The following is a 14,896-nucleotide window of genomic DNA, read 5'->3' as shown; positions in this document are numbered from 1 at the left end:
TTGTCAAAATGTGACTTTTAGGTAAATATTAGCAGTGATGGTTCTGTCTGGGGCACCACAGAGCTACACAAAATTCTCATTAGCAATCATAAATTAAAAAGCATTTTTAACATGCCCTTCTTTCTACCTTTCCAATGAAACTACATTTTTGAAGAAGCTTTGACTCTTTGACCTTACACTGATGAGTTTATGGTTTCTTCCAAACTGTATCAAAACTAATATGATACACAGAAATTCCATGATGTTGGACCTAATACTTTGCTTCAAGTAAAACTGTGGGGACAACTGAGCAGATCATGAAAGTTCAACCTCTGTATGCATAACAGTCCATTGATACACTTCTTTCACAAAAAGCAACATTCTTGGCACCTGAGATTTATCTTTTTCACTTGGCAGTAGTTACTTTGGTCTTCTATTATCGATTATTCAGCTTATGATAGAAGGTCAACCAAAAATATCCTTTTATTGCAGCTTCTAGCATGGGAGGGAAAGGCATGAGAGACTCAAGATTGCCAGTGCAGTGCACAAAAAGAACTCTGACATTTCTGCACTAGAGTCATGACATCTTCTATACTGGTACCCATGTATTTATTCCACAGATATCATAACATTGTAAATATGAGAGGTGAAACAAACAGTGGGTTAAAAAAAAAAAGCTCTCCCCTTCAAAAAACTAACAGAAAGCTTTTCACATCTGTGTATCACCTGATGCGTTCATTTGCTGAAAAAGTCCTTTGACAGTTGTCTACTGGTAATGATTTGTAAGTCTGCAATAGACTGCTCTCCACAAATGAAGCATGAAAGCAGAGATCTCTTGCTACATAAAAATCACTTCAATAAATAAAGGCTGCAAATCACTGCTTGTTTTGTAACCACACACTGCACTTTTCAGCTTTACTAGTCTAAAAATAAGATTTATTTATCTGTAAATAGCAAAATCTTAATCATAGGATTTTCAAGGCAAAGAAAAAAGATCTTGAAATAAAATGTTATTCTGAACCTATAAGAAAAACACTTCATTATTCTTTTTTCTGAATGCCACCTAATAGTATCAACAGCTCATACTATCAGTTATTTTTTTTATTTTTAGAAAAACCACATAAAACCTATATCATTAAACCATAATCTCCATGAATAGAATCACAGAATGGTCTGTGTAGGAAGGGAGCTTAACAGTGTTGCAATCTCCCTACCATGGACAAGGACACCTTCCACTAGACCAGGTTGCTCAAAGCCCCCTCCAGCCTGGCTGTGAACACTTCCTCAGACGGGATCCTCAGAGCTTCTCTGCACATGTTCCAGTGCCTCACACTCTTCACAGGAAACAATTTCTTCCTATATCTAATACACACCTACCCTCCTCCAGATTTAAGCCATTCTCCCTTGTCCTGTCACTGCATGTCCTTGTGAGAAGACCCTCTCCAGCATTCTTTTAGGCCCCCTTTAGGCACTGCAAGGCTGTCATAAGGGCTCCATGGAGCTTTCTCCAGGCTGAACAATCCCAATTCTCTCAACCTTTTCTCATAGAAGAGGTGCTCTATCCCTTTGATCATGCTGATGCCACTCCCCTGGACTCACTCCCGCAGGTCCATGTCCTTCCTGTGCTGGGACCCCAGAGCTGATGCAGCCCTGCAGGTGGGGTCTCACAGACAGAGCAGAGGGGCAGAATCCCCTCCCTGCCCTGCTGCCCACGCTGCTTTGGATGCAGCCCAGGACACGTTTGGTTTCTGGGCTGGGAGTGCCCATGGCTGGGTCATGTCCAGCCTCTCATCCACCAGCATCCCCAAGCCCTTCTCACAGGGCTGATCTCCATCTGTTCATCCCAGCCTGTGTTTGTGTTCGGGATTGCCCCAGCCCAGGCACAGGACCTTATACAGTGGCTCCTGTTGAAATTCACGATGTTTGCACTCACCCACCTCTCAAGACTGTCAAGGTCCTTCTAGGTGGCATCCCTATCCTCCAGCATGTCAACCACACCACACAGCTTGGTGTCATCGGCAAACTTCCCGAAGGCAAGTGCTAAGATCAATCAGCTCTGATTTAGGTCACTAGCAGCCACTGAAAAATCAAAACTAAAACCAATGATCTGTAATTACACTTAGAGAATAATTTTAAGAGCAGAAGAGCTAAATAAATCTTTCTGCAAAATAAATATTTTCATTTTCTTGTTTATTTGGAAAAAAACCCCACATCTACAACAGGTTTTTGAAAGAAATATTTCACAATTTTCTAAAATGCAAGGATTCTTGAGAAAATATGCCAAACTATACAGTATTTTAATTTATTAGCTTTCTCCTCAGTATTAGTTTTATATCCTCCACAAATAAGGTAGTTTACAACATGCCTTTTTCTTCAAATGTGTGTTTTAACACCAATCTCCCATGAACCAGTGCAGACCAGCTAGCAGAAAGGCAACTATTTCCAGTTCTCCACCAAATGCATGCATGCTCTGCTATAATATACTCCTGCCCACAGCACTCCAGAGAAATACCATCCTCTAAAGACTGGTGAACCTTCAGACTAATAAACACTGAACTACAAAGCAATTAAGCTTATAAGGCACTCCAGTAAAATGCAGAAGTATAGACATTTTCAGCTATTTTTTGGTTTTATGTATTCAAAACTAAGAGATCAAATCTGATTAGAATTCCTGACTGCATAGAACAGATGCAGATCATTTTCTTTTCCTCACCATCCCATCACTTGGCAAGCATCAACTATCCAACACCCAGATCTAGCAATATCCCTTCATGATAACGAAGTGGGTTGGTTTGTTGTTTTCTTTCTTTTTTCACGAGGCATCTCTGCAGAAAGTTTTCAACAATGCTTAATGTGTCAGAAGGTCAAAGGTGTAAAATCTGCACTAGAAACAGGAAAGCTGAACAGAAGTCCATTGCTGCCATTCCACAGCTGTGTGGAAATACCAAGTGTGTCTGTTAAACAGGGATTAGATACCATGGAAACCCAGAACCTCTGGAAGCAAACTTCAACTGAAAAAAATCCAGAGATTTATACTGAATGTTTTTGAAAAATAAGTTGCCAAAAGAATGGCTTTTCTACCACAGTGAATTTCCTTGTGCAAAAATAATCTGTAGCAAGTGAAAGTGTTTCAAATGCACTTAAGTCATACTTAAATTATCTTAGCTGTCTTTTAACTAGGGATCTTTAGGCTATTGAATTTTTCAATGTTTTTAAAAGAATCTTATCAATCTGATTTTAAAGAACCACAAACCAAGAAAAACAATGCTGATCAGGACTTCATGAAGGAAAAGAGAATAAAAACATTATAATGTGTGCGTAGCTAGATCTATATAGATGTGTCTATCCATCCTAACAACCACCTCACATAGAACATTTTACATGTTCTTTCATTTTACACGGATTATAATTCAGATTTAACCAAGTAAATACACATTTAGCAGCACAACATACACATCTGCATTCATTCCCTACGTCTTCTATTGAGATGTATTCCTTCCAATTCCTCCCATTAACAGTAAAAGTAGAGGTATTAGTGAATATGAGAACCTATCTGGTGTGAATGTGTGAACTCTTCTGGAAAAGTAAATCTTCTGAGACTAACGACACTAGAAGTATGGTCTTATTCCTCAAGGTGTATCCATTTCTCTTCCCCTCTTCTTGAGGGTTTCTTGTCTACGAAAGAATTATGCCACGATAATTTTGAATACTGAAATTATGATCCAAACAAGTACATGCTTCATTTATTGTAAAATTATAAATTGGGCACTGTTTCCTAGGGTTCTTCCTATTGCATAGTTATAGGAATTAATAGAGAAATTTGCCAACAAAAAAGGATGGACGTCTCTAAACACTGATAACAACAATGGCTGGGACCAATACTTTCAAATTTTCACAAGAATATAAAAAAATTCTAGGAAAAAAACATTGTTAAAAGCTTACTCTAAAGCTTTGTACACAGCGAGGTATTGCAACTCTGATCTACTCCAGAATGTAGAAGTTACTAAAAACATTATCACCTATCATGTAACCTTCTGTTTGTCAAATAGTAACTTGAGAGCAGCTTGAGGAATTGGTTTAAATTCTATAAACAAAGTATAAAATGAGGTTTTCCTCCTTGAATACTTTCTAGATAGAAGAAACTCAGTAACAAAACAGAAGCATGTTACCAAGACCAGAAGTCAATCCAAGGGCATGTTCCGCCTCCAACACAATCATCAGCACAAGAGTCTTAATCACTTCTTTGACATCCATTTTCCTCAGACTCCCCAATAATGCATGGAAGTTCCATTACAGCTGTTAGAGTGCACATCTCTGCCTGTTCCACTAGCATCTGTTTCAGATTTGATGTATGTGAGTTTGTTTTCGTCAATCTGGTGATATAATCTGCCTGCATAATCTTGTGTACTGAGGAACTGCCTATGTTTGCTTCTCCTTGTGTGTTTTCTTTTCTAAATCAAACCTCAGTGAGCACTCTACAGTTTCAATATTGCACAATTTGGTGAATAACAGCTTCCTGACTGCTTTACCCACTCTCTCTGTAAGTGTTCGTCACTTCCAACTCACACCACCTATTTCAGACCACTTTTAGGAAGTCCGCTTCCCCTTCCTTGCTGTAGCTCTCCTTGTGAGCAACCAAAACTGTGGACCCAACACATGGGCAGGTCCTGTGCATTCATACTTCCTGTTCATTCTCACGATATTCCTTAATGATGGACAATGTTGCATCAGGTTTTGTTGGCAGCCACCACCAACCAACAGCGTCAGCAAGTCACCAGTCACACGTCATGTCTTTACTCAGAATCAGCTTTATTGAATCAGTACAGAAAGTAGATCCTGGACACTCTTAAGTCACACAGAACACACATAACATGCACACTGCAAAAGTAGAGGGAACAGGAAAGCCTGTAAAATCAGGATATGCCATCAAGAGCAAACTCAATATTCAATAATTAGTTCCAGTTTCCATGTTAACCTACATTCATTTGGGCTGCAAAATTCAATGTTGGTTGAAAAAGCTGAGTATTACTCTAAATGTTATACATATTTCAGCTAAAGTACAATGGGAAAACTCAAGCACAAAATCTTCTTAAAGATAATGTAGTAGGACATTAAAATGATAAATTTATTTTACAAGGGAATAACAAAGATGAAGGATGAAGAAGAGTTTCTTCCTTAGAATATATTATGGAAGCTGAACTGCAGAAGTAGCATACAGTTTAACCTCAAGCCCCTGATTTGAAAGAAGTAGGAAAAAAAGACTCAAGTTTGTGTCTCCTGTATTGTGTGTGTGTCATTGAAAATTCTTCAGAAAAACTATAAAAAAACTTTTAAAAGTCTCAAGTTTATTGACAACCCAGGAATTTTATGGCATGTGTGCTTAAATAAAGCCCTCCCAGCAGAACAGTACTACTCAACGATATCACTCAGTAGCCCAAAATGAAATCATTAAATAAAATATAAATCAGAGGACACTATTAGTCAATAAGAACAAATTCTATTCTTATTAGTGGGTCAGTCATGCTTGACTTTTTCAGTATAACCCATTTTCTTAGTAACTGGAAATGGAGTAGTTGAGTTTATTGTGAATTGCAAGATTGAAAAGATTTTCATTTTGATTTGCAACTCACACAACACTTACAAACATTCAAGGTCCTTCCTTTAAAAAAAGGCATGTTTAGGTCTCAATAGGTAGTTGGGAATTTTTTCAATGCTACTGTTAAAGAGTGCCGAGCATTTTAAAGCAATCCTACAAAATATGTGGCACAAAGGACAATTCTCAGGACCTCTCAATTGCCAGCGAGATGATGCTTACACTTGAAAGCAGGCACTTGCCAGCAGGTTGGTTGATTATAAGGCAGCTAAACAAAACAAAAAAGCAGCAGTCCAGGAAGTTCACCTCTTTGGAAGACAGAACATAACCAAATTAGTGCTGTCACTAAATCATAGAAAGTATTCACAGGAGGAAAAAAGTAGATATTGAGGCACACAACAAAGAAGCATAAGCCACACCACTCAACATCAGCTGCAGCCCAGCACTGTAGGGCTTTAGTGGCCAACTCCTTTATTTGAATTATGCACTCATGCTAGACTTTGGAACAGATTTTAAAGAGCAGACAGCTTGTGCAAGTCTTTTTCCTAACCATTTATTCCATGTATTTGATGCAAGTCAATTTTATGACCACAACTCTGGAGATCAAATTAAGAGCCTTAATGCTTCAGTACATTCCTTGAAAAATACCTTAAGGACTGTTTCTGTTAAATTTCAAGATATGAACAATTGATTCCTAAGTACTATGATCAAAATGGGCAATTGGCCTCAGCATCTCCCAAGACCTCTATCTCAATTGTTTCATGTTTTACCAAAGGCATCACTTATTCCTCAAAGATGACAAGTGTTAATTACACTAACCATTACCAAAACAATGTTTAACCACAAGCTTGCACCACTTTAAAAGAACTAAACTACTTTCCTGCAGGAAGGAAACAACTGCTACTGTAAGTATCCTCTTTTCAATAACCTTTCCAGATTAATCAGGGAAAAGCAAAAGCATTTTCAATAGCTCAGGCAATATATACATCTTTACCAAGGACATGATTCTGACCTCCCCTACAAGAGCAATCAGTGAACATTTATAGGATTACTTTCAACAGGTAAAATATTGTTCAAAACTAAAATGGACAAACCATGTTTGTGAATATGTTAAGCTACCCTGCAAGAGTGAGGAGACCCAACTTTTTCTTCATTTTTTACAGGAAATCTACATTTTACAAGTAAGAAACTGACAAATCTCTGCCAAGCACCTAGTAGCTAAAGAAAAGGAAAGATAGGTTTATAAAGAAAAATAAAGCAATATACAGCTTATTGAAGATATTATTCTGTCTACACCACTCAAAGTTCAGAGGACTTTTTTGTAATTTTTCTTAGCATTTCAAACACAGCTGGAGGCACAACCATAGATGAGGTTGGGGGTCATGACTCAGCATCTAATGTTTTGGCATGGAGTGGTTGAGGAGTAAGACTATCTCAGTTTTAGGCTAATCTTAGCCTATGATAATGGAAACAATACTTAAATGGAATAAACAGTTATACGTTAAAATGGAAATATATTTTTCACTTTCACTGCAAATCAGACATGCTCTGAGTGCAGGCTGTGCCTGACAACACTTAAGTACAAACCAGAAAAAGTTAGTCATTCTCATTAAAAAACACAGCTGGTGAAGGGGGTGCCCCACTTACTAAAATCAGCTACTTGTGACAGTACTTGCCCAGGAAGTGGGAGACCTAAGCCTGAGGCAGCTGAAACCCACAGTCATGGCTCTGCAGTAGTTCAGTTTCAGTAGGAAAAGTTGGCAGTGCCTCTCTAACTTAACAAAGTGCCAGTTTTTTTTTTTTTATTATTTTTTTACTCAATCTCTTAGGATTGCTTTTCTTCTTGATTTGAAAATGGCCTCCTTGATTTGAGAGTACTGATATATTTTCATTCCCCTTTTCAAAACAGCTAGAAATCTAGATGGAGATTTGAGTGCAAGAATTTTTTTTTTTTTTAATTTTAGAAAATACTGAAATCTATGAATGTAAATTGAACACTGAAGTCTCACACTTTGGTGTGACGACATTACTAGTTGCCACATCTTCCTTATTTTGTCAACACTGTCACAGGGAAGAGAGTTTCAAAATATGCCAGTAATTAGGCACTTGTCAAAAGTAACTCATTTTTCCCATCTAGAAGACTATTACTAACATTTGTACTAATGTGGTGCTTGATTTCTGAGATTATCCTGATGTGGTCCTTACACATCTTTCAGATACAAACAAGCTGAGAGAAGGCTTACAGTTTCTCCTTTTTAAAGTACCATGGAAAGAATATCTAGTTTGGCCACAATACAGCTGACTCCTGCTCAGAACTCTCCTATTTGAAGCAATTTCATTCATGTTACTGAACTTTCCTAATAGGATTAGAAGACTTACTAGATGTGACAAGCACGCCACAGTCTGAAGCTGCCTTTTTACATTATGTGACTTCATGTCACTGCACAGATCCGGTACATCTTTCTTTGGGCTTCATGCGTCTTTCAAGAACATAAAAATCCCCCAGTTTCACAAGATAGGCTCAGCCACACCAAGATCTCACTGCCACTAGAAAAACCAGTCCTGTTCACAACCTCTCCTCCTGTACTACCTTTGCACAGATCCAAACTTAGATTCTGGCCTACCAAAACCTTTGGTGAAAAACCTGAGTGGAGTAACTCAAGTACATTTTGCTGGTTTTAGTTTTTTATTTTTGCTCAATGTGGTAAAACTTATGAAACAGTCGATTTGTGTGCAAAATCGCTTAGGTCATTCTGTGTCCACTCCGAAAAAGAAAGGAAACCGCCCACTTGAAAACCCAGAAAGTTACTGTAACCACTGATATTCCTGAGGCACCAGTAAGCCAGGGTTTCCTCTTATGAATCAGCTGCAGAGCAGGGTGTTATGTCTGTGGCCCTCCAAGAGATTCAAAAATCAGATAGTAATGGCAATACACAGTTAAACAACCCTGCTTTAAATTTATACAAAATATTGTACCTGTCTAGCACTTGAGTGCCTTTACTTAGGAGTAACATACAGAGAGATTTATTTCCCTGTTCATATAAAATGAGAAAGTGCTTAGAAATTTAGCTAAAAAGTGAAAAAAAAGTAAAAATGTAGTCCTTTAAGTATTAAATGCATCCCTACTGTATCTGCAAAGGTCTCAACAGTTATATATTTTTGTTTGTAGTAGAATTCATCATTAAAAAATAGCAAAAAAATGTTTACCAAAATATTAAAGCTATTCCTCCAAGAAAGAAAACCTGTTAAAAATTTCTCTATTAAACAGCAGAAGTGCTACAAAAAGAAATTTAAAATTTTAAATAGCTAATATTACAGTCCAAAAAACAACTAAGAGGCAAGGACAGATCATTGTCTCAAGGCATCATTTATCTCATTTCAGGGGATCCTCATTTGGTTTTCTAAGCCATTAAAAGTCTAAACTAGGTGTTTCATGTGCAAAAAGTCAGTGCAATGAAAAATGGTATTGTCTTATGATTGAGAGTCCCATCACTAAAAATATCTGTGCAACTGTCACAAGCCAACAACTCTAACACTTATCAGGTTAATGCATCTTTCCTCAGTACTTTTCAATATTATAAACTTAGTCCTCCAGATGTAGAATTTTATCATCCAGTTATGACATCACCCTGTATCTGTGGAAAACAACAGGATTTCCCTAAGCTACCTGGGGCTGTTCAGTAACACCAATTACATAAAAGTTTTCCTAAGACATTAAATACTGTAGCAAATCCAGTAGATATATAGATAGAAGCTAGTGGTCCTACACCAAAGCCATAGAATTACCTACATTTGGGAGTTTATTTGCCAATCGCTATTAGGCTCAATCCCTGGAAAAGAAAGAATGAAGAAATTTTTTCTTTGTTCACATTTCCTGTGCAGGTTGACTTCCATTAGAGTTACAAAGACAACTTGACTTTGATCAAGATTTTTAACCAAGTAACATTGGGAGAGTAAAGAGTCAATGACAATGGAGGTAATAGATACAGAAAAGCCTTATCTGAGTTTGCATTTTGCTATAATGATAACAGAACAAATTTTCATCTCTTAGCCCCATTTCTATAAGCACACACAACTTATAAAAGACTAACAACCCTTTTAAAAGCCACAATTTCTTCATCTCTGTATAGTGCTGTACAAGAGCAGGCTGCCATCAGAGTCTTGCCTCAATCATCACTTACAAACCCCACCAAAACCAAGTGCTACAGTGGCATGGCAAGCTCAGTAACAGCTGAATTGACATCCCTGTGGAGAGCTGCCTTTGGCTCCACCCAATTCGGTTTGTTACCTTCCCATTTTACCATTTACCTATTTAGCTCTGACCAAGCCCTAAGTCAAAGACTCAAGACTACCTGACCCCAAACTGGTTACCCAAAACTTTAATCAAGAAAGACTGGTTATTATAATTGATGAGCAGTACAGCTTGTAAGTCCTGCAGCCTTCAATACAATTTATGCGCCTAAATCACTCACATGCATGTGAAGTCTTCCCTCATGACTCAGTTATCTGGAAAGCCACATTTCTAAGTAAAAAAGGCAATCTCGAGCTTTAATGCTTAGCTGCTCTCTCAGTTTTATTTGCTGCAGAAAACAGCTGCATTTCCTCGTCTTTGTTTCAGTACAGATTCATAAAGCATCATTCCAATCACTTTTTCTGCAAACAGGCTGGACTAGGAGCAGACATTTCAGATAAGGTAGTAATGCTATTAAAGTCAGATGACAAAGAACTAGAAGGTAAAAACAAATCAGGAGAATGATTACTGAAGAATTTTATTGTAATTTTCCTAAACTTGATACCTTACCCAACAAAGAGCGGAACAAGGGAAGAAATAGAAAAAATACAACAATAAGTAAACAATACAGCTGAACTGACTTATACCTGCAAGGAATGTCATCTGTAAAATTTAAGACACATTTACCAACAGGAATGCAGTCATTCAAGTGACTAAGGAAAAGAAAAAAGGAAGTAAAGCAAGACAACAAAGGTTGGCTAATTTACATCTAATGTCATACTCCTGCAGGGAAGCATGACAAATTCTTACCCATCAATTATTTGTCTTTTTGCCCTACGAAGAGAGACAAAACAGGGGCCAGAAAGCAATACAAATCACACATGCCCACGGCAGATAGTTACGTAATGCTGACGTACTGCCTGCTCTTTGCTCACAACACTTACTTTGCTGCAATTCCAAGTACCAGCTTTTAACAGCTGGTACTGTTTGAACACTTTTAAACTGCTCTGTAAATAAAAGGCAGACATACAAAGAAGAACAAGATACGGAATGAAGCTTTAGAGCTATTTTCAACAGACATAAAAAATAGGAAAAGCTGAGGGTTAGCTTTATGATGAGACATTTTCTGTTTCATAAAACGTCATAGAACTAGCTTTTTGTACTAAAACTCAAAACTAAATTGCCTGCCAATCCAAAGCCTTTTAGTTTAACTTACTTAAAGAAACCACAAATAAAAAGAGAAAGATAACTCCTTCAACTTAACTGAAGTGCTGCTGCCAGGAACAAAAACACAAATCAGTAATTCTTTTGATAATAATATACATCTAGAAATCTTTCTATTTAGGAGAAAACTTGCCCTGAATAGAGTCAAACAGACCAGACAGAAGTAAAGGCAGAATAGGTACAAGCAGAGCCAAAACGTATTTATTATTAATCATGGGAGAAAGAAACAAGAAAAACAAGACAAAAAAATACAGCAAACACAGCAGAACTGGCCAGATTTCACAAAATTAAATTCATAAAACACTCATAAAATGTGATATTAGCCATATTAAGTCATCTTTTTTTTTCCCTACATTTTGTCTTTAAAAACTAGGACACAACCATAAAATCGGCAATGATCTATTGCTCAGGACCTATCATAGCCATTATGTAAGCAAATACATCACAACACTTAAGATCACATGCTTGAATAATCAGCTGCTAATTAAGTATATCTGCAATTGCCTTGTTCTTCCTTTCTCTGACCCAAAACAGTAAGTAAACAACATGACAAAAATCTCAATCTTCAGCAGTCAGATATAACAAAGAAACTAAAACAATATACTCCTCCCTCTGGGACAGTAATCAGTAAGGCTGTATTTTAAAGTCTGGAGTACAGCAGACTGATTTATAAGAAATGACTACATAATTTAATATACACAGCAAACTGAGGAGGCCAACTCATGCAGTCAAACATAAAGATAAGCCCTTTTGGAAGGCCACACCAAAGAGTGTTTACCCAAAGCTGGGCATCACCACCATCACTAGAAGTTCCTAACAAGCATAAGATAAAAATATTAGAGACAAATTCTTTCTTCATGTGCTCTTTTTTTTTTTCCTCCTTTGAGTAACTAAATTAAAGATTCCCTTCTACCTATCTGACCTCTAATAACATCTTTTAAAATATGCCCAGGTTACCTCAGGCCTTGAGGAAGATAGTGTTTGTAGGCTCTCAGGAAAATGCTCAGCCAGCATTTTCCTTCTCTGTTGCAGAGAAGAAGGAATGACTTTAGGACTCCTACTGATTTCAAGTTATGGAAGCATGGTGGAAGAAAAGAAGTGTGCTAGAAAGCACTGACCCATAAAGCAGTTGGTGACCAACTACCATCCTAAAGGCATACGTCACAGGGTGCGTGGTGTGTTCATCACCTCTAGGACAACCCCTTTATCTAAGGGCCCAAAAGCATACAGAAATTTACAATGCTATAAGACCATCAAAAATAAGTATTCCAAATATAATAAAAGCACTTCCTATTATTTTTTCTTTAATCATAACCTAGGAACAGTCGGAATATAAATGCCAGCATTTACACATGCAGAGATGTAAGTGTGATTATTTCTGCGGACGTTCTTTTCACTGCTCAAGCTGGAAAACACACACTAAGATAAATAATTCAGGATTTAGCTAGAAGATTGCAGTAGAAATTCGAATCACAGAGAGTAACAAAGATTTCAGACTTCCTTATCTTTACATTCATAGCAAAGCTATAAAGTACGAGGAACTTGACGATAAAATTTTAGCTTTTGAGGAGACTGACTGCACCTAAGTAATTTTTGCACTCAAGAATCAAAAAAGCTTATATTTTTTGAGTATAATTGACCTTAAGCTAATGACTGAAAGATTTATGTAACTGACATTAAATAAATGACTGCGAGAAACAAACAGGACAATCAATTCGGGCAGGATGAAAATCTTTGTATTCTAAATGATTACTTTTGTGGTTAAGTTCGGGAACGAAAGAAAAATTGGTCTCAGTGACCCACAAAGCTGCAGATCGGTCTTGAGAAGAGTGTGCTCGAGCATGTGCATACACACAGACCCACACACACACTGAAGGTCAGTCTCCTTCCTGCATTTCACACTTCCCTCCCTCCCTCTGATCTTCACACAGGCCTTGCACTCTATCCCTGCGCCAGACAGCTATGGGCTTTTAGAAATCACAAGGTTCCAGAGGTTCGCTCCGCGGCCCGTACTTAGCAGGGACAAGGACCGCTGCCCCTTCCCGCACGGCCGCTCCGCCCCGGCGCGCCCCGCTCTCCTCCTGGGCCGCGCTCCCCCGGGAGCCGCCACCCGCTCTCGGCAGGGGGAGGCGCTCGGGAAAACCCGCCGAGCCCGGGCCGGGACCTGCCGCCGCCGGAGGGGAGACGGAGGCGGGCAAAGCCGGCTTCCCGAGCAGGCCGGGCAGCCGCCCCTTCCAAAGCCGGGGCAGCCGGCGGGACAGCCCCTGCCGCCCGAGCAAGGCCCGGCTGTCAGAGCCCCTCCGTGGGACGGGCCACGCTTGGCCCCGGTCCCGATCCCGGCTCCTGCCAGACCCCCGCGCGTAGGAGCGGAGAGGCGGCGGCGGCGGGGGAAGGGCGCCCCGGTCGCACCGTGCCCCGCTGCGCCGGCCCGAGGGGGGGAGGAGGCGAGCGGGGCCTCGCCGGGGACGCCGCACTCACCACTTGGTAGCGGCTGACGGGCTGGTGGTGATCCATCCTGGCCGCCCGCCGACACGCACGGGCGCGGCCGTAGCTCCTCCGACCTGGCGCCGCGTCGCTTGGTCTGTCCTTCCCTTCTTTCTTTCTTTCTTTCTTTCTTTCTTCCTCCCTCCCTTCCTTCCTTCCTTCCCCCGCCCGTTCGCCCGGCGCCGCCGCCGCCGCCGCCCGGCCCTACCCCGCTGCGGCCGCCCCTCGCCCGCCCCCGCGGCGGCGGAGCCCGGCCCAGGCCCCGCCCCGCCCCGCCGGAGCCGCACGCCTCTGCCCGGGGCTGGGCGTGAGCGCCTCCGCCCCCGCCCGCTGCCCCGGCCGTGCTCAGCGCTGCGCTGCTCGGCGCGGCTCTACCGGGGCTGCCGGGAGCGGGTCTGCTTCGTCTTTCCCCGCTCTTGCGGGCTGTTACGTCCCAAGCTCAGGCCTTGCCAAGATATTTATTAATCACCATGGGGCGAGAAGTACAATATAGCACAGAAGACATCTCGGGGACGCGGAGAGCGATTTTGAATAGGCTTCTACCTACAGCGATTAAGAATCCTGAGCCCGTTTGCCTGCTGTTCCTGTGAAGGCAGAGCACCATTCTGTGGCAAGGAGATGTGATTTTCCTCTTCTCTCTTCCTCCTAAAACTAAGTGTTCAGATGTTTATGACCTCCTGGAGTAAAACCAGTTAAAAACGCCCATACACCCATAAAGGTGTATGGGATGAGGCTGACTCATTTCTAGGTTCCCGAACTGCCAGATGTGTAGCTGTGGCACGCAACAACTTCGGATAGCCGTAGATGCGTCTCTTGGCTGCCGTGGAGAGGAGTGCTCGCGTGTGCTGCTCTGTAGCTGATCTGCAAGGCAAATGCTCTCATAAAAGTGGCTTCTCGCTATCAGTAATGGCCGGCAGGCAGAACTTTATCCTGCAGCTCAGGTCATCACCTTTCCGTAGCTGCCTGCTGAGCTGAGCAGCAGGGTGAGTGTTTTTGTGCAGGCAGCCATCCCTGGTGAGCTGGGCGAGGACTTGCGGGAGTGCGGTGAAGTGCCAGTAGGTGTGCGTGGGAGGGCAGAGAAGTGGAGAGCCAGCTCCATTATTGGAGTTATGTATCTAGATGGGGGTGGGAGTGAAGATAGGCAGAATTATAAGGGAGGAGGAGGTGGAACCGTGAGACTTTGTGTGCCTCGCACCTTGCTAGCAGCCCATACCTGGCTAATGCAGCAGTTACTAAAGCTATCCAAATGAAAAGAAAAACATGTTTGGAAAGTTCAGGCCTACTCTGTTGCATTTGTTTTGTTTCTTGTACAACTCTGTTGCACATCAAAAGCCCCAGCAGTTAGGAAACAAAGTTGCCAGAGAAATATAGGTTAGAAATGGATT

At 40.7% G+C, this 14,896-nt stretch overlaps 1 protein-coding gene across 4 annotated transcripts in view; it reads right to left on the bottom strand.

Moving 5' to 3' along the window:
- The window catches only part of NDFIP2 (Nedd4 family interacting protein 2), a 46,138-nt gene extending 31,606 nt beyond the window's left edge, over positions 1-14,532 (bottom strand). Inside the window, exon 1 of one of the 4 annotated variants that reach the window (XM_088159811.1) lies at positions 14,059-14,532. In XM_088159811.1, the coding sequence (XP_088015937.1) occupies positions 14,059-14,115 (57 nt within the window). In that variant the 5' untranslated portion in view covers positions 14,116-14,532. Of the gene's footprint in view, positions 1-13,505; positions 13,738-14,058 lie in introns of those variants that run through there. The other 3 variants (XM_014870991.2, XM_088159810.1, XM_014870992.2) reach the window with 3 other exon arrangements.
- Between the last annotated feature and the right edge of the window lie 364 nt (positions 14,533-14,896).

This window comes from Sturnus vulgaris, chromosome 2 (genome assembly GCF_052056855.1).
Source record: "Sturnus vulgaris isolate bStuVul1 chromosome 2, bStuVul1.hap1, whole genome shotgun sequence".
Taxonomy (NCBI): Eukaryota; Metazoa; Chordata; class Aves; order Passeriformes; family Sturnidae; genus Sturnus; species Sturnus vulgaris.
The sequence above is the reverse complement of the archived record's forward strand: the minus strand, read 5'-3'. Positions and strand labels throughout refer to the sequence as shown.